Here is a 26,218-nt window from a genome sequence, read left to right as displayed (position 1 = left end):
AATCAATAAATGTTATCCACCACATCAATAGACTTAAAAATAAGAACCATATGATCATCTCGATAGATGCAGAAAAAGCATTCGACAAAGTACAGCATCCCTTTATGTTCAAAACTCTAGAAAAATTAGGGATAACTGGATCATACCTCAACATTGTAAAAGCAATCTATGATAAGCCACAGGCCAGCATCATTCTGAATGGAGAAAAATTGAAGGCATTCCCTCTAAGATCTGGTACAAGACAGGGATGCCCTCTCTCACCACTTCTGTTCAACATAGTCCTCGAAACACTGGCCAGAGCAATTAGGCAGACGAAAGAAATTAAAGGCATAAAAATAGGAAAAGAAGAACTTAAATTATCACTATTTGCAGATGATATGATTCTATACCTAGCAGACCCAAAAGGGTCTACAAAGAAGCTATTAGAGCTAATAAATGAATTCAGCAAAGTGGCAGGATATAAGATCAACACGCATAAATCAAAGGCATTCCTGTATATCAGCGACAAATCCTCTGAAACGGAAATGAGGACAACTACTCCATTCATAATATCCCCCAAAAAAATAAAATACTTGGGAATCAACCTAACAAAAGAGGTGAAAGATTTATACAATGAAAATTACAGAACCCTAAAGAAAGACATAGAAGAAGACCTTAGAAGATGGAAAAATATACCCTGCTCATGGATAGGCAGAACTAACATCATCAAAATGGCGATATTACCAAAAGTTCTCTATAAGTTCAATGCAATGCCAATCAAAATCCCAACAGCATATCTTGTAGAAATAGATAAAAGAATCATGAAATTCATATGGAATAATAAAAGACCCAGAATAGCAAAAACAATACTAAGCAGGAAGTGTGAATCAGGCGGTATAGCGATACCAGACTTCAAACTATACTACAGAGCAATAGTAACAAAAACAGCATGGTACTGGTACCAAAACAGGCGGGTGGACCAATGGTACAGAATAGAGGACACAGTAACCAATCCACAAAACTACAACTATCTTATATTTGATAAAGGGGCTAAAAGCATGCAATGGAGGAAGGATAGCATCTTCAACAAATGGTGCTGGGAAAACTGGAAATCCATTTGCACCAAAATGAATCTGAATCCCTATCTCTCGCCGTGCACAAAAGTTAACTCAAAATGGATCAAGGAGCTTGATATTAAATCAGAGACATGGCATCTGATAGAAGAAAAAGTTGGTTATGATCTACACGCTGTGGGATCGGGCTCCAAATTCCTCAATAGGACACCCATAGCGCTAGAGTTAACAAATAGAATCAACAAATGGGACTTACTCAAACTAAAAAGTTTTTTCTCAGCAAAAGAAACAATAAGAGAGATAAATAGGGAGCCTACATCCTGGGAACAAATCTTTACTCCACACACTTCAGATAGAGCCCTAATAACCAGAATATACAAAGAACTCAAAAAATTAGACAATAAGATAACAAATAACCCAATCAATAAATGGGCCAAGGACCTGAACAGACACTTCTCAGAGGAGGACATACAATCAATCAATAAGTACATGAAAAAATGCTCACCATCGCTAGCAGTCAGAGAAATGCAAATCAAAACTACCCTAAGATACCATCTCACTCCAGTAAGACTGGCAGCCATTAGGAAGTCAAACAACAATAAGTGCTGGAGAGGATGCGGGGAAAAGGGCACTCTTGTTCATTGCTGGTGGGACTGCAAATTGGTGCAGCCAATTTGGAAAGCAGTATGGAGATTTCTTGGAAAGCTGGGAATGGAACCACCATTTGACCCAGCTATTCCCCTTCTCGGTCTATTCCCTAAAGCCCTAACAAGAGCATGCTACAGGGACACTGCTACATCGATGTTCATAGCAGCTCAATTCACGATAGCAAGACTGTGGAACCAGCCTAGATGCCCTTCAATAGATGAATGGATAAAAAAAATGTGGCATTTATATACTATGGAGTATTATTCTGCATTAAAAAATGACAAAAGCATAGAATTTGGAGGGAAATGGATGGCATTAGAGCAGATTATGCTAAGTGAAGCTAGTCAATCTTTAAAAAACAAATACCAAATGACTCCTTTGATATAAGGGGAGTAAACAAGGACAGGGTAGGGACGAAGAGCTTGAGAAGAAGATTTACATTAAACAGGGATGAGAGGTGGGAGGGAAAGGGAGTGAGAAGGGAAATTGCATGGAAATGGAAGGCGATCCTCAGGGTTATACAAAATGTCATATAAGAGGAAAGGAGGGGTAAGACAAGATAATACAAATGGAAGAAATGATTTACAGTAGAAGGGGTAGAGAGAGAAAAGGGGAGGGGAGGGGAGGGGAGGGGAGGGGGGATAGTAGAGAATAGGACAGACAGCAGAATACATCAGACACTAGAAAGGCAATATGTCAATCAATGGAAGGGTAACTGATGTGATACAGCAATCTGTATACGGGGTAAAAGCGGGAGTTCATAATTCACTTGAATCAAACCGTGTAATATGATGTATTAAGAACTATGTAATGTTATGAACGACCAATAAAAAAAATAAATAAATAAACATGAAAAAAAAGAGAAAAGGTTTGTTTTAGCTCACAGTTTTGGAAGTTTCAATCCATGATTAGTTGGCCCCCTTACTTTGAATGTGTGGCAGCACATCATGTCAGGAACACATGGCAGAGCAAAAACCACTCATCTCATGGCTGGGAAACAAAAAAGAGGAAGAGAGTAGGGTCCCCTGGTCCCCTTCGAGGGCATGCCCCAGTGGTCTAAAGACTTCCTTCGTGGCCCTACATCTTAACATTTCTAGCACCTCTCTGGGGACCAAAGCCTTAATTCAGGAGCCTTTAGGGGAAACTCAAGATACAAACTATAGCAGGTACCACCTATCACTCAAATAAGGTTAATGACTCTTAACCAAGAGGATAGTTATTACAGTAAGAATGTTTGATGTGTCAGTATAAAGGGGTTCCCGTGCTTGGAAACCTCTTTCTCTCCCCCTCCCCCACCTCTCTCATTTGATAGATTATTCTATGAACATGACACCCATTCCCATAATTCAGCCAAGAAGAGGCATCAGAAGCTAGTGCCCAAGAGTCTGAGATCCATAGTTTCTGAAGATTCCAAAGTTTGGGGTCGGGATTATGTTTCCAAGAATTTACAGTCCATCACTCAAATTGATCCCTGCCTCCTTATCCCTGGGCCTGTCAAGCACAAGATAGGATTGTGGCACCAGTTGTCCAGTCACCCACAAAGTCAGAGGCAGAGGAAAGGGAAACCCCATACTGCGATGGCAAGATAAAGGGCCCCAGGCCATCTACTAATCCACCCACATTAGAAGTGACCTTTGTATCAATAAAACTGAATTGTAATCTAGTAGTCGACACAGTGTATTTTTTTAAGAGAGAGAGAGAGAGAGAGAGAATTTTTTAATATTTTTTTTTGTTAGTTTTCGGCGGACACAGCATCTTTGTTTTTGTATGTGGTGCTGAGGATCAAACCCGAGCCACATGCATGCCAGGCAAGAGTGCTACCTTTTGAGCCACATCCCCAGCCCCAACGTAGTGTATTTTTATATGCTTTTATATTTCAGGGTCAATAATTTTTTTTTCCAAATGTCGGTATCTTTTTCAAGGGTTTGGAAAGCTTTCAGCCCCTGATCACCCATGGACTCTAAAGCCTTGGAGTCTAATGCTTCCCTAGTAACAAGCAAATTCTGAGTGGTGGCTATAGTGGGCAAGCAAATGAGCAAGGTCAACATGGGCTATAACACCAGATTAGGGTAAGGCTTTAGGAAAGCAGTCCACCCTTGCTCTTTATCTTTGATTGGGACACTTGTCAATACAGTCTTTAGCAAAAAGTCAGGCTATCCCCACTGTCTGCATTTAAGATGAGAGATGCCAAAACTTTTGTGTATTTGCGTATGTGTGTGTGTGTGTGTGTGTGTGCACGCGCACATTCATGTGCGTGTGCACCTTGCACATCTGTGCTGGCACATACACAAGCATTTGAACAAGCCTCAAAGATCAACTGTCTTAAGTCTATGCAGACTGGCCCCCCAGTTGTTGAAATCTATGGTTATCAGGGAAGAAGAATAGTTGTCATTCATGGGTGCCCGCTTTGGGGTATTATTTCATTTTTTTCTCCCAGCTCTCTGAAAAGGCTACACATGAGGGAGCAGAGCTCTGTGATGTGGCAGTTAATAAGGAACAGATGCTTTTACTTCAAGGCCTTACTTCTATTTTATAGAGACACAGTATCCTGATGCTGGTTTTATGCCACCCTGTTAAAATAAGCTGTGCAACGTCAACACATATTAATGTGTGCAACGTCAACACATATTAATTATTTTATTAGACAAGGGCTGAGTATAAATCGACCTTACCTTGTTTTTTCATTGTTCCCTCAAAACCATTTTATGTGGTTTGTTCTCCTCCCACCCTAGCTGAGATCTAAATCAATGTCCACCATTTTCTGGCCACTTGTAGTGTGTGTGTGCATCTCTCTCTCTCTCTCTCACACACACACACACACACACACACACACACACACACAAGTCCAGGGAAAATTTAAAGAAGCAAGCCTCATCTACAATGGAAGCTTCTGCCTTGCCATGCAGCTGAATGGGAAAGGGGAGTATTCTCACCTCTTTTTCTGGTTTCTCAGAAATTTTATATCTTCTGATTTCTCAGGGTTGAAGGGTACAGAGAGACAGGAGAGGTATCACTTGGCTACACCTGTGTGGCTATGGCTATGATAACTACAACAGATCTTAAAATCTGATGCCTTCTCTTTGGGGGATTTTGGGAGTTCTGTGGATCCCTCCCCATCACTAAAGATCTCTCATCTGCATTCCCTGAAGAAAGTTTGTGCCTCTCCTTCATCCAGTTGTGAGCTACTCCTAACAAAAACCTCCAGTACCTCATCCTTCCAACAGCCCCATTAGCCAGCCTCTCAAACAACCCCACATGCATGCAGCTCACACTTGGATTCCAGGAAATATTCATTCCTGTTTGGCTTTAATAGACTGGAGCTCAAGCTGCCGCAGCAAGAAACCTCTCTACACACCACTGTGAGTTCTACAAAGCTTGATGGGGCTTACTGGGGAAAGTAAACCAGCCTGGACTAGTTCAGTTGAAGTTTCTTTGCCCTGTCTCTCTATGTGGGCAAGCCCAGCCTTCCCTATAGGGAAGGTTGCACTCACTACATGCCAAAGCTCTCTCCAAATCCTGTATTTGTATGTACAGCCTCCCCCCAGCACCTCCCACTTGGATCCTCAATACCACTGAGAAGGTAGAAAGGTCAGGGTTGCGAAACCTTTTTGCAAGTCCCACCTAGGTTGTCTGGACTCTCATTGGGGACTGTATGGGTTCCTGGAACCCACTATTATGGTACCTTACCCAACACTGAGCCTGAGATGGTTTCCTTTTATCACCTATTAGAAATATGCATTGGAAAATTGAAGGACAGACCATCAAGGACTAAGTTTTCTCTTTACTCATAACACCTAGAGTATTATATGGTAATAACATTATGGTAAGGATAAGAAGTAGACAGGGCAGAGGGGTGGTAGGGAAAGGGAGGGGGCAGGGGATTAGCAAGGATGGCGGAATGTGATAGACATCATTATCCAAAGTACATATATGAAGACACGAATTGGTGACAACATACTTTATATACAACCAGAGATATGAAAAATTGTGCTGCATGTGTGTAATAAGATTGCAATGCATTCCGCTGTCATTTATTTTTTTTTAAATCAATTTTTAAAAAGCAGAAAACTAACCAAAGATTAAAAAAAGAAGAAGAAGAAGAAGTAGACACAAACACAAAACATTGATGAGAAGAGCACACTGGGCCACTTGCAGGCCCAAGAGTAGTGAGTGACTTCTACAGTGGCAATAGATGATGATGTTCATCTTGTGACACAGACCCATTCCCTGGGCAGCCTGGGTGCACAGACTGTGATAGTGTGGGTTGAGTGTGTGATTCTGTGGTGTACACCCTATGTACACATGCAGGGAGAGAGTACCCAGGGACAGACAGGTTCCTATGTGCAATATGTGTGTGTACCTATACACACTCCTGGTTCCTTGGGCATAGGATGTCTTTTGCGCATCTCTTGATATCTGCCTTTCAGTTAAGACCTTCAAAGTCAAGATCTAAAGTACAAATAGAAGACCAGGAGAAAGTCACAGAAGGAGCATTTTCAGATAAGGAATTCCATTCAGTTCAGGATTATATAAAAATCATCCTTTCTCCCTGTCCCCTCCACTATCCAGACAAGACTCTGGCCCCAGAAACATGTTTCAGTGTGTTGGAAGAAAACCACTGAGGAAAAGATGTGAAAGAACAGACCTCAAAATTGTTCCCAAAAGTGCCTTTTCAGGTCCTTTTGGACAATGTTGTCCCTATTTTTATTGGTACAGTATAATTATGCATAATAGTGAGATTTGTTATTATATATTCATGCATGTCCTTTTTGGCCATTGAAGAAATTAAAAGAAGAGTGAAAAAAGTGAGATGTTGACTTGTTTTGCTGCATTCACTTTCCTCAAAGACTGAGAAGGGATGGTCCATGCAAGGAGCAGAAAAGAGAGAGGGACAGGGAATCAGAAGAAAGAAAGATGAGAAATGGAAGCTTCTTAGTCGATCGCCAGGCCATTGCTTCTTTTCAAAAGAAGTTGACCCAAGAAAATAACTGAGGACAGTAAGGCTTGTGTGACATCAAGGTCCTCTGTAACCCCCAAAGAACTTGACCAGTCCTGAGTCCCCTGAAGCCAAGGGGATTCCATAGTTGTCCAATGGCTCTTCTAGAATGGAACATCCATAGTGTTTAAGAGCATGTCCTGGTCTTTCTTCACAGATTTAAGAAGATAATTCCAGTCCCAGAGCAGAGCATGGTTCAGATGGTGTGCTACCTTCTCGAATGCCTCCTGACCAAGGAGGACATCCCTGCAGACTGCCCCAAGGAAACCTACGAGCTTTATTTTGTGTTTGCTGCCATCTGGGCTTTCGGTGGAGCAATGGTTCAAGATCAGGTAAGAGGATGAACTGAGGTTAACCTTCACGTGGAAATGTGCAGCGGCAAAATCAGACCCTCCATCCAGAGTTGGAAGACAGGAAAGTTTCATGTTGGAATTAACAGAAAAACATTAGACTCTAGTTAATTACCATCTGCTCTGCTGCCAAAGATGTCAGTGTCTGTACAGGGGTGAGCCAGACAAGGTTGTGGTGTGTTTGGGGCTGTTGCCTTTTGAGTTAGTGAATGTACCTCTGCTTTTGTGGAAAGGTGTACAGTGTTGGAGTCTGAACAACTTCTGGAATATGTATACAACTTTGCCAGGTGATGGGTGTTTTATAGAGAGAGAGGTGGAAGGATGCCGTGCTGTAGGAACTCCAGTGGAGGGAATACCTTCAGCATTCTAAACATCTTCCAGAGGATGCACTGCTCTGTACCAGATCAGGGCTAACCAGCATGACCCCACAGCCTCAAAACACAGGGCTGTACAAGGAAGGCTAGACCAAATATTCATTGGCATCTAGGAGTGGAAAACCAAAGCAGTATTTAGCTCATGGTGTTTATTGCTGTAACCTCAAGCTGTTTGGGGACAGGGATGTGGGCTTAGAACATCTTGACATCCTATCTCCTAATCCTTCCTGCGTTTCAACCTTTTTTCTTCACCTATAAATAATCTAGAGCCATAGCACCTTGAATGCACCTGATCCTGTCTTTATTTATAAATAAAACATTTTACCTAGAAACAACATCTTCCAAGATTCTGCAGACAAATCTCTTAAAATTGACTCTAGCTACCATGTAATATCATATAGAGGATATGAAAGTGGACTCTGTTAGCAAATTTTTAAGTATACAATGGGCATGGTGATGCTCACTTGTAATCCCAGCAGCTCAGGAGGCAGGAGATTGCAAGTTCAAAGCCAGCCTCAGCAACTTGGTGAGGCCCTAAGCAACTTAGCAAGAGTCTGTCTCTAAATAAAATATTTGTAAGAATGGCTGGGGATGTGGTTCAGTGGTTAGGTACCCCTGGATTTAATCCTCAGTAGCCCCCCCCCCCCCAAAAAAAAGCATACAATAAGTTATTGTTAACGATAAGAACCCCTCTGTACATAAGAGTCATTTATCTTAAACTTAGTCATCCTGCATGATTGAAATTTTGTACCCACTGACCAATACCTTTCATTTCCCCTAACCCCCAGCTCCTGGCTGCCATGATTCCATTCTTTGCCTCTGAGTTTGACTATTTTAGATTCATCATATACATGGTGTTAGGTGGTATTTGTCTTGCTGTGTCTGGCTTATTTCACGGAGCATGATGTCTCCTAGGTTAGTCCATGTCACCTCAAAGAGAAGGCTTTCCTTCTTCTCTAGAAAAAAAACTGTGAAGACTGTAGATTTTTTTAGTAGACTTATCATAAACAATAACAAAATCAACAATAATAAATAAAGCTGGAGAAAATTTGAAGATGATGGTAGGTTTATGCATCATTGTGGTAATGGTTTCACAATTGTATAATCATCTCCAAACCCATCAAGTTGCATGCATTAAATATGTAATGTCTTTTGTTTATCAATCATACCACAATAAGGTGGTTTTTAAAAAACAACCTAAACACACACACACACACACACACAAAAAAAAAACAGAACAAAAAACCACCATGGACTATGGCTTTGAATTGTTACTCTGCCACTATTACCTGGGAAACCAGGGGCAGGAAATTTAGCCTCTCCCTACTTTATTCTTCCCATGTGTCCAAAGGATGAGGACAAGGTAGCCCTTTCCTAGGATGATGGTGAGGATTAAGTGAATGCATGCTGTTCTAATCACCCAACATGAACACGTGCAAAGCTCTTAGAACAGAGCTGGCATGCATATGTGCTTATTGCTAATATTCTCCTCACATAAATATTCATTTTTATAGTAAGTGTCTGGTGCCTCTCTCTCTCAACAGGGGATCAGACCAAGTTGCAGTTTTTGGAAAGTTATGATTTTTCCCTTCTGGTCTGGGTTGATTGTGAGGCTCTTTCAAAGAAAGGCAAAAAAAAAAAAAAGTTTCAGCCTTGCAAGGCAAAGTTATGCTTGAGAAATTCAAAAGGGAAATAAGCTGGGACCAAAAGAATTATCAATTAACTTCTTTTGCCTTTTTACAAGCTCTGGTTCTAATACTCACCCATCTGCCCCATCATTCCCTAATGTGTCCTTTAGAAAGCAGTTATCATAGTGTCTCCAGAAGTGTACCTTTCCCCAAAGGGCACAAGGATGCACAAACCAGGAGTTTGATATCTGAGAATTTTGTGCAGAATTTTCTGCAGTCTTTGCAGCTTTTCCTTTGACAGCTTTACATTCCCCTTAAAGCAAGGAGGTGAAGGGTCCAGCAGAATGAATGAGACTTGACTGAACATCACAGGAATCTCGAATGCATAGCTTATTGCTTCCCATCAAATTCAGTCTCCAACCTTTCAGTTGATGAAATGTCAGACAGCAACCAGGCTTCTCTTCCATATTGGTACCAACCAGGCAGCGGGGTAGCAGGGTGAAGAGTCTTGGTCCGTTTTTCTATCTCTGTATTGAAAACTTTGAATGCATTCCACTGCTTGTTAAAGCCCAGGAGAAAGCATCCCCCCCACCACCACCCGTTTCCTGGGCTCTGGAACACTTGGAGCTGCAGGCAGCCATGTTGGCACCTAGGGAAAGGACACAGGAGAAAGCTTTTAGCAGCAGGGAATGTTCAAGCCCCCTGCACAATCTGCATTAAAGCAAAACATCAAAAATAGTGCTGAAAACCAGAGTTAGGAAATTGGCCAAAATATTGGCATCAGGGACACCAATGGTGCTTACAGTTTAAAAGTTGTGATTAAAGCAAGGTGGAAAGACAGAAGAGAACTGCCACTCAGCAAAAGAATCATTAAAAAAAAAAAAGAACACTATCCTGGAAAAGTACTTTGCAACAGCCATATAAAATGAACTCCCGAAGGCATATGGTAGACGGAGCACCAGATTGGGAGACTGAAAACCTGGGTTTGATTCCCAATTCTGCCTTTAAATAGAAAATTGGGATAATTTTAATTAGCCAGCATAATTCAGAGCATCATGACGATCAAATGGGTTGAAATTGGTCCTCAAACTCTCCGATAGTGTACCAGTAAAGTCTCAGCATCATCCAGGTTAAAGGGAGAAGGAAGCTGGGCTTGGTGGTGTACACCTGCAATCCCAGCCACTCAGTGGCTGAGGCAGGAGGATCACAAGTTCAAGGTGGCAATTTAGCAAGACTCTGTCTCAAAATAAAAAATAGAAGGGCTGAAGATGTAGATCAGTGGTAGAAGGGCCCCGGGTTCCATCCTTAGTACTGCGATGTAAACACACACACACACACACACACACACACACACGAGATGGGGAATTCAAGAGGAGTTCCTAACATCCATTGCTGGGGGGACGGGGAAGCCCATAGAGATGAATTGAGAAAGAACCATTGACCAACCTAGGTGTCCATCAAGGGATGAATGGATAAATAAAATGGGGTTCATATGCACAATGGAGTTTGTTCAGCCTTAAAGAGGAATTAAATTATGTCATCTACAGGAAAATGGATGGAATTTGGGAGCATTATGTTAAGCAAAATAAGCCAAACTCAGAAAGTCGTTGGTGGAATGAAGGGGCAGGGGCAGGGAGGGGAAGAATCTCATGAAAATTGAAGGGAGATCAGTAGAGTGGAGGAAAGGGACCAGAGAGAGGAAGGAGGGAGGGAAAGTGGAAATACTGCACAACGAATCTGGACAAATTATATTATTATATTGTTTGCATGTATGAACATATAATAACAAACCACACCATTACATATAGCCTAATGCACCAATAAAAAAATATGGAAAAAGAAAAGAGAAAGAACCACTGGGTCTGCTCAGCAATCACCACCTGTCTTTAAAGGGTCCACTTTTAGCAGAAACTGAGGTCCAGTGCCCGATTATAGGAGGGTTAGATGATGCTAGTGTGGCCCAGCTAACAGCTTGCTTAAGAAGCTGACCAGGTCGCTCAAGGTGGACTCAAGAGTGAGGAAAGGAACATAATTTCATATCCTGTCTCTTTCCAGAAGTTTACAGTCTCCTTATAAACCTAAAATCAGCTTTTCATAGGAAGATCTAAAATGGAGGTTTTTCCCTAGGCTTCTGCTTAGAGAGAACAATATTAACCAACTACAGTGTCCCCTTCATCTGAGTTAAAATCAAAATCACAACAGCAAATAAATCTGTCCATCTCTAAGGGCCTATTTCCATTCTCATTTTAAAGCAAAAGAATTCAATCCTACTTCATTAACAGACAGCAAAAATGAGGAGGATACCTTCGTCAGAGTCCAGATTTCCTCCCATGGACCCAGCTCCCTGGTCTGTCCAGCTTTTGACCCCTTTGTCTTGTCCTCTGTATATATTTCCTACAATGCCCAATCTGGGCCTCTTTCTTTTGTGGGATTTTTCTTATGTCTCCATGTTTTAAGGGTGGGTTTGCTCTCCTAGAGGATTTTCAGGGGCAGTGGGAATAGGGTGTGTGTGTGTATGTGTGTGTGTATGTGTGTGTGTGTGTGTTTCAGCTTAGAGATGATAGGACAATTGGATCACACAGATCTATCTTTTAGGGGTTCATCATCTATATTAAGGCATGTGGATTATATGCCTCTACCTATTCCTTCTGCCACCCCTTACTCCCCCTCCCCCCCAAAAAAAAGTATAGCTTTATCTCCTCGATTGCTCCTAGATTTCAGAATTTTAGCTCTGGAAAGAATCTGACAGATTGTCTTCTGTAAGACCCTTATTTTATAGTTGAGGAAACTGAGGCACAGAAAATGGTGTCCTGCAGTTACATACCCAGCTCCCTTCCTGAGACTCTTCTTGCTCCCCTGCACTGTGCGCCCAAAGTGTCAGCCGTCACCTCTGATGGCCATCCTGAAAATTGCTCAGTCTCCGGTGTCTAGGAAGATGGGAGCCAGTCTCTGTCTTCAGGAACTCTTGGTATCTGCTTGCCTTCCTGTGGCCAAGGGTGCCCACTCTTTTCTGTGTTCTTACACCTTCCTTCCTCTGTACTCTAGGATGACTAGAACAAGTGCCGGTGCCAGAATGGCTCAGCAACATGGTCACGCAAGGGCACTTGTACACATTTATCTTAGCCCATTTTCTATTGCTATAAGTGAATGCCACAGGCCAGGTAAGTTATAAAGAATAGACATTTATTTAGCTCACAGTTCTGGAGCCTGGAAAGTCCACAAGCATGCTAGCATTAGCTTGGCATCTGGTGAGGGCCTTCCTGTTGCATCGTAGCATGGCACAGGACATCACGTGGCAAGACAGAAAGAGTATGCTAGCTTGGGTCTCTCTTGTTCTTTTTACAAAGTCATGAAGGCCATCATGGGGCTCCACCCTCATGATGTCATCCAATCCCAATTATCCCCTAAATCCTTGACTACAAGCACCTTTCATATATAACTTTGGGGATTAAGTTTCCAATACATTAAATCCCACCTAAATTCTGGGACTCACACCCAAACACAACCATGCTCCAGAGCTGTAGCCCCAGGGCAGCCCCTGCACACCTGGGGTTGTCAGGGCTGATCCTCAGGAAAGGACCATCCTTCCTGGAGGAATTGGTCCATGCAGAACGTCAGTACAGTCAGGAGCTCTTTGTGTCCCTACCCCAACCTCTGTCAATGCCAGAGCCACCTGCTTAGGCTTCTTGAGCTTTAGAGGACCTCGTTGTCTAACCTGCTTTGCTTTTGCAGCTTGTGGACTACCGGGCAGAGTTCAGCAAATGGTGGGTGACAGAGTTCAAGACAGTCAAGTTTCCTTCCCAGGGAACCGTCTTTGACTATTACATAGACCCAGAGAACAAGAAATTCGAGCCCTGGTCCAAGCTCATCCCCCAGTTTGAATTCGACCCCGAGATGCCTTTGCAGGTGAGTGTGGCTGAGCAGCCAATGACGGGCCCTCTCCCCTGAGGATCCGCAGCACATTTCAGTGGTCATCTTCTCCTGGTACCCAAGAGTTTGACCTTGCTAGGAACCTGTGGGCCCCAGCTACATGCATTTTCAAATTATAGCTATAATGAAGCCACAGGCTCCCCTAAAGAGAGCAAACAAATACTAGACCCACCTAGCATCCAGAGAAGAAGAGATGGTAGGGCCAGAAGATTCTATAATACATTCGAGAGGCCACAGGGACACAGAAGAAAGCAATAGGTAGAGATGGGATGCTCCTACTGAACCACAGAGAGCCAAGAATGAGTCCAGAGGCTAGACTTACTGCTGATATCAGGAAAGACCCTCTGGCCCTTATTTGTTGAGCTCTGCTGTGACAGAAGCCCCTCTTCTGGACTGCTCCAAAACTTGTGTGCTGCTGCACCTGTTTCTCCCTCCAGCCCCTGGCATGCTCTCATGTTTCCTTTACAGGCTTGTTTGGTGCACACCAGTGAGACCATTCGAGTGTGCTACTTCCTGGAGCGGCTCATGGAGCGGCGGCGGCCTGTCATGCTGGTGGGTCCAGCCGGCACCGGCAAATCCGTGCTGGTGACAGCTAAGCTGGCCAGCCTCGACCCCGAGGAATACCTGGTGAAAAACGTGCCTTTCAACTACTACACCACGTCCGCCATGCTGCAGGGTAAGGGGCTCAGAGAGGGCTGGGGCGTGGGGTGTCTGTCACCTGACGCGGGCTGGAGCAGATTATCCTGTGACCACTTGTGGGACATCCTGCATGCACCAGCCCTGCATATTTCCTCCCAAATGCTCCTTCTCACCTCTCCTCTCCTTCCTCTGTCCCACTTTTCCAACACTGTCTCTTTCCCTGCCCTTTCTCCCCACATTCCTCCCTGGCCTGTTGACTTCCTCCAGGGTCAGGTGTTCAGGACAGAGTCCTGCAGTATCCTGATGACACAGCTGAACCCCACTGAAGATCTGCATGGATTTGCAGACTGCAATCCCTGGAAGTATCTCTAGGGATCCTTTGATCCACCCCTTGTATCTCATAGGTGGGGAAACTGAGGCTCGGGTAAGAGGATGTATGACCCAAGGTCACCACCAAGAAGCAGGGTGCATGACATACCCAGTCCTCTGAATCCACCTGGAGAGCGTGCCCTTCACCACATGTTTACACACTGGGCTCTGAATGGGGATGGGACCTCCAGGTGTGACTTCAGGCTCTGACGCTCACTGCAGAGGTTTTCCTCCCCCTCTAGGTGACGCAATTTCCGGGATGGCAGTCAGGGGTGATCGTTGACACCTGGGACACAGTGCAATTGAGTTAGAAGAGCCTTAATTCTCTATTATAGCAGGGTCTCCTTTTTTGACAGAAACACTCAACACGTGTGAGGTCAGCGTCTTGTCACTGTGACCAAAATACTTGACATAAACAATTTAGTGAATGAAAAGTTTAATTTAGCTCATGGCTTCATAGGTTTCAGTTCGTGGTCAGCTGATTTCCATTGTTTGGGGCCTGAAGTGAGGCAGGACATCATGGTGGAAGAGCATGGTGGAGGTTCATGGCAGTTCATGGCAGACACAGTGGTAGCTGGGGGTGGAAAGAGACTAACTTTTAGGGCACACCCCCAGTAACCTACCTCCTCCCACTAGTTAGTACCTCCAAGTAGTCCATTCATCTATCGATGAATCAGTCCATTGGATGGAGGTCAGAGCCCCCATATTCTAATCATAGCCTAAAAACCCTACCTCTGAACCTTCCTGAATTAACTACTATGGTTACACAAGATATTGGAGTATGCTCCAGATCCATATCATAGATATTAACTAAAAACAGCTCTCTTGTGAAGATACATCTGAGCCAATCTTCCAACCAAACGAGGGGAGAAGTAAAGCAGGGGATAAACGATAAACTGATAAACCCTATCCTTACTTTCCAAACAGCAACAGCCCTGCCCCATCCTCTGTTACTTTGCCTGATCTTTCAGGTGATGCTACAGTAGGTTCTTATGCCTTAATGCAAAATTCATCAAAAGTAAGACATTCCATATACAGTTGTTTGCAAGACTGATCCACTTCAAGCTATGGTTTATAACATGGAAGGTGAGCATGGGACTTTTTCTCTCTTACTTTATTATCCAAGCCTTGAGCCAACAGACTTGCAAAACAGGCTTCATTTGGACCAAACTTGCTCAGCCTGGACTACTTTGCCCAGTCTTTCTATGATCTCTGCAGGTGTGAGCCCCAGGTCAACAAACAGTGGTGCTATAGTTTTGTCTCAGCTTACACTCTAGTTCCACCAGCTCCCACGGGAAAGACAGCTCACTGTGCTACCCTCCTTCTGCCCAGTTTTGCCAGCTCTTCCAGAATCAGGGTCTAGCCAGCTCCAAATGTTGAAAGGTAGCCGCATTGACTTTGTTCTCTACATCTTTCAGTAGTGAAGTTCCTGACTGTATTGACATAAGTTCATGCCACCAACCACTTCCCTGTAGTGACAGTGAGACATCATCACCTCTGTCTCAAACTAGCTGCTGGGCTTCATCTGCTGTGGGGCTGGTAAAGGTCACACAAGGCCTGTCTCAATCCAGCAGTTCATTGTAGCTCCAACATGAGTGTTAACAAGCATAAGTGAAATGATTGAAGGCTCATGTTGGAATTTCGCTCATTTGTCAAAGAGGTGAGCCTCTTCCATCTGAATTCTAAAGGCATAGTTCTTCAATTCTTTATGTTCTTCATAACTGTAACAGCTACAGATATGATGCACTTTTACATTTATTCTGCATTATTAACAATTTCCTCTATCATGATCTCGGGTGTGCAAACCAAATCAAGCCCTTATTTGTAGCATTTACCCATTTCTGTGGTGTAAATAATCCCACCATGGCCAATTGTAAGCTACCCATGCAATAGCAGTCTACACAGTGTCGGGAAGACATGTACCACAGCATGCCATTCTAAAGTGTTTTCACTTTAGGTATAATAGATGGAAATAACCTCAAGGGCATAGATAATGAAAAAATATGGTAAATTAATTAGGTTGTGATGAGTTTTGAATATTTATCATCATTGCTCTTAATGTAATTTACTTGATTTCATGTTTATTAATTTATTTTTGAAATAACAGCCTTAAAAACCAGGTTACAATATTCCTTTGGTTTCGCCAATCACCTCCAGGAAACTTCTGGTTTCATCTTTACCCCATGAGGTCATCATGCCATGTGATGTCATGATGTGGTTGGTCACTGTCACCTTAGCACCTAGCCATGGGGGGTAAGAAGACTTGATGGTTCAAATATGAACTGTCTGTCTGCCTCATATAGTTATTCTTTCTTTTTCAAGGAAACCTCTTTGTAAGCCTTCAGTACAACAACTGATTCTATTACCAACTCTGCTGATTTCTCCCATTCGAACAACTGCTACACCTGCACTCACAGTTATCAACATTCACTGGGTGTATGCCAGGCATTCACCTGGCTTTAGACTTTTACACACCATTTTTTATATACTTATTTAATCTTATTGGGCTCTGGGAAATAAATACTTAAATTGCCTCATCTTATAGATGAGGAAACTGAGGCACAGAGAAGTTCAATAAGCTACTGTGCTGCATCCAGTAGCTGGACGAACAAGGCTCTGAACCCAAACTGTCTGAATCCACAGTCTGTGCTCTGAACCACCCAGCTCTGCTGCCTCCCTCCTTTGGTAAGAAAGTACCGGAAAACACAACAAATATCAGATATTATGTTATCATTAGTAGTACTGTTCAAGTTTTCCAGCACTGTTCAAATATTCCTATTAAAATGGTTTCATAATGTAAATAAATAAATAAATAAATAAATTTAAATAGAAGGTACAAATTTTAAGCTAAAGAAGAGGAAAGTAATTATTCACTCTGCCTGGGCCTGTCATTCTCAAGGTCTTGTCATTCTCTCTAACCTAGAGAAAATTTTTCTTTCTTCTTGTTGGAATATAGGAGAATTATTCAACAATGTCCCCAAAATGCTTTCAAATAGAGCCAGGATGAAGGTTGGCTGTCACTGTAGCTAGACATGCAACATAACAGCACTTTTTTTTTTTACATTTTTTATTGGTGCTTTTTAGTTATACATGATAGTAGTGACACTTTCTGTCCCCCATTAATTCCCTAATGGCCTCTTCACAAAATTACACCTTGATGTCATCCCGCCTCTCATACCAGGGGAAAGAAAAAGTAGACTTCCAATGACTTCCAGAACTAACTAGGAGCTGCAGAGGCAGCCAAAGCCCTAGAGTAGACTGCATATGTGTCCCAAGGCCATGCAGCAAGAGAAATGCTGTGTTCCCTTACCTGGGGCCTCCTTCTTTCTGCTTTATCGTAGTCCAATCTTGATTATATGGCTCCGTCGCCTGAAATACTTTACGAGCAAAGAAATGGCAGGAGAAAGGGTGCTACCAACCCTTAGAAAAGGGGGAGCCCAAATCCAGTATCAAGAGGGAATTTTTGGAATTAAGAGGGGAGAGGGAGGGAAAGACAGAGACAGAGAAAGAAGGAGCTCAAAAGATAGCTGTTCTGGTATCATTCAGCAAAGAGGCGAACTAGTTCATCTGTCTCATGAACCTATCACTCTTTTTCCAGCCCAGTGTTTTAGCTGCTGTTTGTACATAAGACCCTGTGTATTTAAGAAAAGACTGAATGTGACATGGCATAGTCTGCTTTAAAAGACAGGTAGCACACCCAGATGGAAGTGCCAAATGCGTGTTTATAATGTGTCTGTAATGAGAGAATATGGGAAAGGGCCTAATTATTCATTTGACGGAATACTAAACAGTATTCCAAAGAATGAGAAGATTCTGTATGCTCTGAGTTGGAGCTATTTCCAAAGTTTTGTTGAGAGAGAAAATAAAGATAGAGAGAAATCTACGTAGTATATTTCAAATCGTATTTTGTTTAAAAAGAAATATAAAAGTGACTCATATATTATTTTTAAAATACATATATATGAATTTACATATATGCAACACACATACATATATTCACACACAAACTTATGTCTACTTACATATTTATACTTAGATATCTCCAGGACATTTAAAAAGCTGGTAACAGCAGTTGTCCCTGGCAAGGGGAACTAGACATTGAGTGGGATGGGTAATTAAACTTTTTTTAAAACTATGAAATATTTCAAGTGTGCAGAAAAAGTACAGAAAATGATATAACAGATGCCCTTGTACCACTACCAAGATTTAACAGATGCTAAAATTTTGTCATTTTTGCTGTGGTCTTAGTATTGTAAGTACAGCTGATCTGCTGCCTCCATCCCTTCGTCCATCCTGTTCCTCCTTAACGAGAGTACTACAGTCAGTATGCATCATGCCATGCTTAAATTTTTGATACACGTATTTGCTCACTAAATATACAATGTTGTATGTATTTAAGTTTTAAATAAAAATTAGTATCTACTTTGACAGCTTACTTTTAAAATCAGTGTTTTGATACATGCAGATCTACTTTGTTTATTTTTGCTGCGAATTTCATTGTGTGATTATTAAATCACAGCTCATTTATCCATTGTCCTGTTGAAAGGTAGCATCATTTTCTACACATTTTTCTTTTTTAAAAAAAGAATTATTGAATTATAACGGACACACAATAAACTACATATATTTAAAGTGTACAATTTGATGTTTTGAAATATACACCCACAAAATCATCATCATAATTGAAATAATAAACATATTCTTCTCCAAAAGCTTCCTCGAGTAATCCCTTCCTTCCAATTTTTGACATCTTGCCCTGTTCCAGGAAACCCTTGATCTGCTTCCTCTCACAGTAAATCAATTTTTGCATTTTTTTTACAATTTTATATAATGGAATCATATAATATGCATCTCTTTTTGCCTGCTTTTTTCACTTGGCATGATTCTGAGATTTATCCATGCTGTTGAGTGTCTCAATAGTTCATCCTTGAAGAGTTAAGACAAAATTTGTAAAACACTGAATGATTCCTAGCATACAGTAAGTGCTTCATAAATAGAAGCTATTATTATAATAACATTAACAAAATGCTTCTCAAATTTAAGTGTGTTATACAATAATTTCTAAGTCTCGACTGTCAAAACAAGAAGAACACAAGGAAAACTTCCTTTACTTAAAAAAAAGAACCTTTAATGAAAACTATGATGCTGAAAAAAATAATAACGTTTTTGGGAGAAACGTTGCAGCTTTCAAATAGGCAATAACTCTACCCAGCAGGTCAATTCCTAGAGATCTCCGGGGATACATTTTGCAACTCACATATCCTGCTAGCCCAGCAAATATAATTTTTCTCAACATCAGATGGTCTTTTATTACACACCAGGCAGCTGCTTGGTAATACCTGCATCTCACCTCTGTTTCACATCTGGTTCTAGAGTCTCCATTGAGTGCTTGTGTAACCACAAATTCACAACTCTTTGAAATACAAATAAAGGCTGTGCTTCAGGCACTGGATTAGCTCCCCAGCATAGACTGTATAAACTTTATTTAACATTTACAATATGTCCACCCTTTGCTAGGGGATTTACCCCCTTTAGTTCATTTAATCCTTCCCAATTTATGAGACTCACTATCTGTAATGCTTTGGGCTGCAAGTAGCAGAAAATCTGGGGCTAGTGGCATAGGAAGAGATTTTTGTTCACACAACAGGAAGTCTGAAGGTAAACAGTTACAAACTCTAGGTCAACTTAAAATTATATCAATGCTGAAACATTTCATATTCCCGTGGCTGTTCCTTCAAAGTGACAGAATGGTTGCTGCTTCAGCCATCACATCTGCATTCAAAATGGGGGGGTGGATAAAGAGGAAAAATAATGATAACTCTCCAGGAACTTCATAGATTTACACCCGTGTCTTACTGTTCAACTGTGTCATATGAGTGCCCCAGAAGAAAAGTCATCAATGAGAATGAGGCTCGGCATTCTGTCCATCATCGGATCTGATGATACTTGTCGTTTTCACAAGATGAACAAATGAGTCTTCAAGGTGTTCCCTGGCTTCCCTCAGAGTTACCCTGTGAGTTAATAGCAAAGTTGTCTTACTCCATCAAGCTAAATGGACCTTCTGTTTTCATAAGGCTGTAAGGTATTTCTCTTCCTTTCCAAAATAGAATGCCAACTTTGCTTCTGCACATCGGGTGTGTAGACACATGGCCATCTTGCTCTTTGACAGCAAATATTTATAACAAATCATTATTGAAAAACTCGATTTTTGACTCATTGAAACCTTGGATTGACTACTCTCCAACATATGCACAAACAACAGATTAATAACAATGATATCTTCAGTTGAGAGAGGCAGAGATTTGTATGCATCCACCAATCCACCAGCTTCCCTGAAGTCCACAAACCCTATTACAGTGTTTTTATCCCTTTCACTGAGTTACAATTCAGTGGTCCACCCTTGGGTTTCATTGAGGGTGACTATGATCCAAAGTCCTTTTACATTATAACTTCCGTAAAGTCTCAGTTGATACTGTAAGTATCCTATATATATATATATATATATATATATATATATATATATATATATATATATATATGATTTACAGCAGCAATCCGGGACGACATGGTTACTGTAATTAAACACAAATTTAGTTCTGGCTTTCAAATAAGCAGTTCATAAAGGAAAATGTGAGATAAATGTTTATGTGGTTACAATCAATATGTCATCCTGGATTACTGGTGCAAATAAATTTCCTCTCATTCCATGTTGTTTTGCAATCCCTTTTTTGTCTTTAATTGGCCTGTTTTATGTCTCTTCAGATACTTTAATCTCTCCTCTTTCTTCGTGAACATGTAAATAGTATTTTTAAAATAATAGAATTTGCAAAGATCTACAAACAGAATAGTTTAACAACAGAAAAGGAGAAACAAAGAATTTGGTTAAGGCATTCATGGGCTTATGGTTTAGTTGTAAGGGGAAAGGGCTCATCCTAAATTATCTTGCCATCCAACTGTGATTTGAATTATTAGTTCAACAAACATTTGAGTGCTTAATTACACTAATTAGAAAAGAGCTCAGATGTCTGGAACTGTATATTAAATAAATCTCTGTAACCTGTCCATTAAAAGCTAAGGCCAGACAGTACTCTATAAGATATAATCAAACTCTCAGCTTCAAAGTAAGATTTTACATTATTACAGATAGATCACTCTCTTGTCACTGAATGTCTTCCAAAAAGAAGATCACACACACCAAAGTTAAATTATCCATGATTTATCGTCTAGTGAGCAAGACTTTCTGCTTGAAATTGTAGGGGGTTCAAAGTAAAATAAAATTGAAAACACACATTTCAGACAATAGAGAAATAATTTCATACATTTTGATGCATCCAAAATTTTGAAACACAATGTGACAAAATTGTGTTTTAAGAGGGTATTTATTATCATATAAAAAGGTTTAAAATATATTAAATAAAAATAAAAACATATAGAAGCAGTATATTCAGTTTAATTCTGTTTTGTAGAGGAAAAAATCTAACAGAAAAAAGCAACTAGAATGAAATACACCAAAACATTGAAAATAATGTTAACTGCTAGGTGACAGAATTATGGCCAGTTGTCACTTTCATCACTGTGATTCTTCTATGCTTTCTAATCTCTCTTAAATGAATATGTATAAATTTTATAATCATGAAAAGTATACTATTTTTAAAAGAATAAATGCAAAGCCCTTGCAATATGACTGAAATGTCTTAACACATGAAGAATTAGATAATATGAAAGGAAAATAGTTTGAAGCATTCTGTTTGTGCATTACAATAATGTACACAAATCCTGCTTTGCAAAAAAGACATGATTAATTATTAATGATATCTATAAAAAATCTGCAATGAATTAACTAAACTGAGAATTTCTCAAGGGCAGAAGCCATATTGCAGTAATTAATGTTTAAGAAGTGATTTGCAATCGTGGTTACATGAAGTCCCACAGCCAGGCCGACTTGGCTTAAAATCCAAGTTTTGTCCCTTGGTAGTTTGACCTTGAATAAAATCCCTTAATTTCTCTAAACCTCTTTTGTCATTTCCTAAGAGACATTTCAGAGCTGATGAAAATGTATCATGGGGCTGTTTGAGGGGTTTGTGGTTTAGCGCATGTCCAGTACTTACTACAGATGGGTCCCTAGTAGTGCTGCATGAATGAATGAATGATCTGCTCTCAAGTTCACAGGCAGGGAACCAGTGAGGCCAGAATGGTCAGAAACAGCTTGGAGAGTGTTAGGACGTGAGGGCTTACGTGGGCTGTCCTGCCCAGTGAGATGAAGACACATTAGAATCAGTATCTAAACACCTGGATTCTATTCCAGCAAGGTATTGAACCTGCCTTAGCCTCTATGTTCTTGTTATGGTTTAGATATGGGGTATCCCCCAAAAGCTCCTGTGTGAGACAATGTAAGAATATTCAGAGATTAAATAACTAGTTTATGAGAGCTGTAATCTAATCAGTGGATTAATCCACTGATATGGATTAATTTGGTGATATGTGTAAGCAGGTTGTTTATGGCTGAAGAAAGTAGTTCACTGGGGGCATGCCTTTGGGGTTTATATTTTGTCCCTGGTGAGCAGATCTCTCTCTCTTGGCTTGCTCATTGCCATGTCCTGAGCTGCTTCCCTTCTGTCATGATGTTCTGCCTCACTGAAGCCCAAAGCTCTGAAGTCAGCTAACTGTGGACTGGGAGCCATCACAAACCTTTCCTCCTCTAAGTTGTTCTGGTGAGGTCTTTTGGTCACAGCAACTAACTAAAACCATCCTTCATTGCAATAGAGAAATAATGACTTTCTTTGCCTATCTCATGGGTCTTGTTTTAACAATAAAATGCATTCATTCATTCCTTAATTTACCAACTCATTTCTGAGCATTCCATTCTGTGTCAGATACTTTCTAAGTCCTGGAGGTCAAGATATGGAGAGAAAAAAAAAAGAATAATCCCTGTCCTCATGGAGTTTCAGTTCTAGTATGGAGGAGGTGGGTGAGAAGATAAAGATAAATAAAGGGTATAAGATATTAATCGGTGATGTTATGGAGAAATCAAAGCAGGGGCCCAGGAGAGGTGGGAGTTGATTTTTAGATAGAGTACCAGGAAAGTCTTACCAGAAAAAAAAAAAGGGAGGGGGGCCTTTGGATAAGTAAGTGAAGGAGCAAACTGTGCTGGCATTTGGAAGAAGAGGATCCCGGGCAGGAGAAAACCATCAGAGGAAAGGCCCTGGGGCAGTGAATCAATGAGTGCATCAGGAGCAGGTTGGCTGGAGCGATAGGAGAGAAAAACAGAAGAAAGTTTTATTGTTTTTGTAATTTTTTTATTTGTTCTTTTTATTTATACATGACAGTAGAGTGTATTTTGACGTACCATGCATACATGGAATATAACTTCCCATTCTTGTGGTTGCACATGATGTGGAGTTACAATGGTCGTGTATTCATATATGAGCATGGGAAAGTTATGTCTGATTCATTCTGCTGTTTTTCCCATTCCCATCCCCCCAACCTATCCAATTCTGTGAATCTCTACTCCTTCTTCCCTCCCCCCCCCATTGTGAGTCAGCACCCATATATCAGAAAGAACATTCGGCCTTTGGTTTGGGGGGGATTGGCTTATTTCACTTAGCACAATAGTCTCCATTTCCGTCCATTTACTGGAAAAATACCATCATTTCATTGTTCTTTGTGGCTGAGTAATATTCCATTGTGTATCCATTCATCTGTTGAAGGGCATCTAGGTTGGTTCCATAAGTTAGCTATTGGGAACTGAGATGCTATGAACATTGATGTGGCTGTGTCACTCTAGTATGCTTATTTTAAGACCTTTGGGTATATAACAAGGAGTGGGATAACTGGGTCAAATGGTAGTTCCATTCCAAGTTTTCTAAGGAATCTCCATACTGCTTTCCAGAGTGGTTGCACAAATTTGCAGTCCCACCAGCAATATAGGAGTGTGCCTTGTTCACATCCTCGCCAACATTTATTGTTCTTGTATTCATGATAATTGCCATTCTCACTAGAGACAAAATCTCAGTGTAGTTTTAATTTGCATTTATCTAATTGCTAGAGATGTTGAATATATATATATATATATATATATATATATATATATATATACCATTATATATATATATAATCTATACCATTCGTATTTATTCTTCTGTAAAATATCTGTTCAGTGCCATTGCCTGTTTATTGAGTGGGTCATTTGAGTTTGGGGTGTTAAGTTTTTCTGAGTTCTTTATGTATCCTAGAATTAATGCTCTATCTGAGGTGCAGGAGGTAAAGATTTTCTCCCATCCTTTAGGCTCTCTGTTCACATTCTTGATTGTTTCCTTTGCTGTGAAGAAGCTTTTAGTTTATAAGTCCTATTTACTAACTCTTGATTTTACTTTTTGTATTTTAGGAATCTTGTTGAGGAAGTCAGTTCCTAAGCTGACATGGTGGAGATTTGGTCCTACTTTTACTTCTAGTAGGCACAGGGTCTCTGGTCTAATGTCTAGGTCCTTGTTTCACCTTGAGTTGAGTTTTGTGCATGGTGAGAGATAGGGGTCTCATTTCACTTTGCTACATACAGATTTCCAGTTTTCCCAGCACCATTTGTGGAAGAGGCTATCTTTTCTCTAATGTGTGTTCATGGTACCTTTGTCTAGGATGAGATAACTGTATTCATGTGGGTTTGTCTCTATTCCACTATTCTTCATGTCTGTTTTGGTGCCAATACCATGCCTTTTTTGTTAGGACAGCCCTGGATTATTATTTAAGGTCTGGTATTGTGACAGAAATAACCAGACTGGCTTTTCTCTCCAACTGAGATGAGGTGTCATGGAGACCCTTAAGCAGGAACCCGGCATGATCTGGCCCACACTTCATGAAGGTACCCCATCTGCAGCTTTGAGGATACAGTGAAGCAAGGAGTCCAGAGGAAAGGCAGGGAGCTCATTGGGGAGGATGTCACAGCTACCAGGTGAGAGCCGATAGACAGGACAATAGCCATAGAGAGGGTGACATGAGGTAAAGGAGAATCCACTTTGGAAATTCAATTGCTCTTCACATGGGAGCCTGGGGAATGGCATGAATAAATCACAGACCCTGGTGGGGCAGATGGCACTGGTTCAAGTGGCCACAGGCTGAACTCAGTCATTCCATACAGGTCTCAAGGAGAAATTTCCTAAGAACATACATATGAACTGAGGGCCTGGGTATAATGGGGTCTCCAGACTTGTTTGTGATGATCGGAATTCAGCCAGAAATGCAGTAAGAAGGTCACGTTGCTTCTTACCTCAGGCCTTCATCCTCAAAACTTTTTCTCAACTTAAACTCTCCCTACTCCTCCAGTTGCAGCTAGAGAAAGAACATATCATGTCATTCCATCTCAGACACGATGCAGAGCAGACTTGGTGAAAAAGGGATCACAACTGTGTCCGCCTTTCCTAGGTTTCTCTGGAGAACTTCCCATCATCCGTTTGAGATAATCCCGTGCACTCCAAGGCCACTTCTTGCTAAATGACACATTTTTTTTCTCCTGAACAATCCTTTCGATGCATTAAGAGCTTAATCAACCAAAATTTCAGGATGTGCTTAATTCCAGGGCTTGATTTGAATATCATTGCCTTGGGAGGAGGAGAAACTGAGCCTTCCCAAGTTGAGAATTTCCTGTTGGCCGGACTGTTCCCCAAAGCATGTCCTTGGCAGCCCATTAATTACATTTTATTTTGACAGAGCTCATATATGGTTGTTATATCTTTAGGGGGTACAAAGGTGTTGGGTGATTAATTGGTTGATAGCGTATGTTAATTGAATGCTAATTAAATTTAAATTTAATTCATATTTGCAACACTTAATTGAACACAGGACCAGGAAATCAGAATATTCAAGCTTCTTGAAGGAACTTGTCTTTCTATCTGTCACCTTCCTATGTCTATTGACACTCCCTCCTTGTTTACAAACTTGTTTTTCAAGAGAAGAAATCAGACGGTTCCTAGCGCTTCCAACTGTAATAAAAAAGTGTTGGTTCTTTCAATCCATAAATATTTAATTGCTTCACTGGAAAAAAAAAGATATCTTTCCCCACCCTGTTACTTTAGTTTGTTCTAAACAAGTCTGGTCAGGCTGGAAACTGTGCTGATTCCTTCCCTTTGGTTTGATAATGGAAGAAACAAGTCCAAAAGAAAGTCTCCTCACTTAGACTCCAGAAAGGCACGTGACAGGGGCCCAGAATGCTGAGGGCAGGGGAGGGGGCTGTTCATGACAC

General features: G+C 41.0%; 1 protein-coding gene across 1 annotated transcript in view; it reads left to right on the top strand.

The window, feature by feature from the left end:
- Positions 1 to 26,218, top strand: part of Dnah9 (dynein axonemal heavy chain 9) — a 340,627-nt gene that overhangs the window by 152,517 nt on the left and 161,892 nt on the right. The window contains exons 36-38 of the mRNA XM_026390513.2: positions 6,854 to 7,028; positions 12,781 to 12,954; positions 13,447 to 13,654. Of these exons, the coding sequence (XP_026246298.2) occupies positions 6,854 to 7,028; positions 12,781 to 12,954; positions 13,447 to 13,654 (557 nt within the window). The remainder of the gene's footprint in view (positions 1 to 6,853; positions 7,029 to 12,780; positions 12,955 to 13,446; positions 13,655 to 26,218) is intronic.

Source organism: Urocitellus parryii, chromosome 7 (genome assembly GCF_045843805.1).
Source record: "Urocitellus parryii isolate mUroPar1 chromosome 7, mUroPar1.hap1, whole genome shotgun sequence".
Taxonomy (NCBI): Eukaryota; Metazoa; Chordata; class Mammalia; order Rodentia; family Sciuridae; genus Urocitellus; species Urocitellus parryii.
The sequence above is the reverse complement of the archived record's forward strand: the minus strand, read 5'-3'. Positions and strand labels throughout refer to the sequence as shown.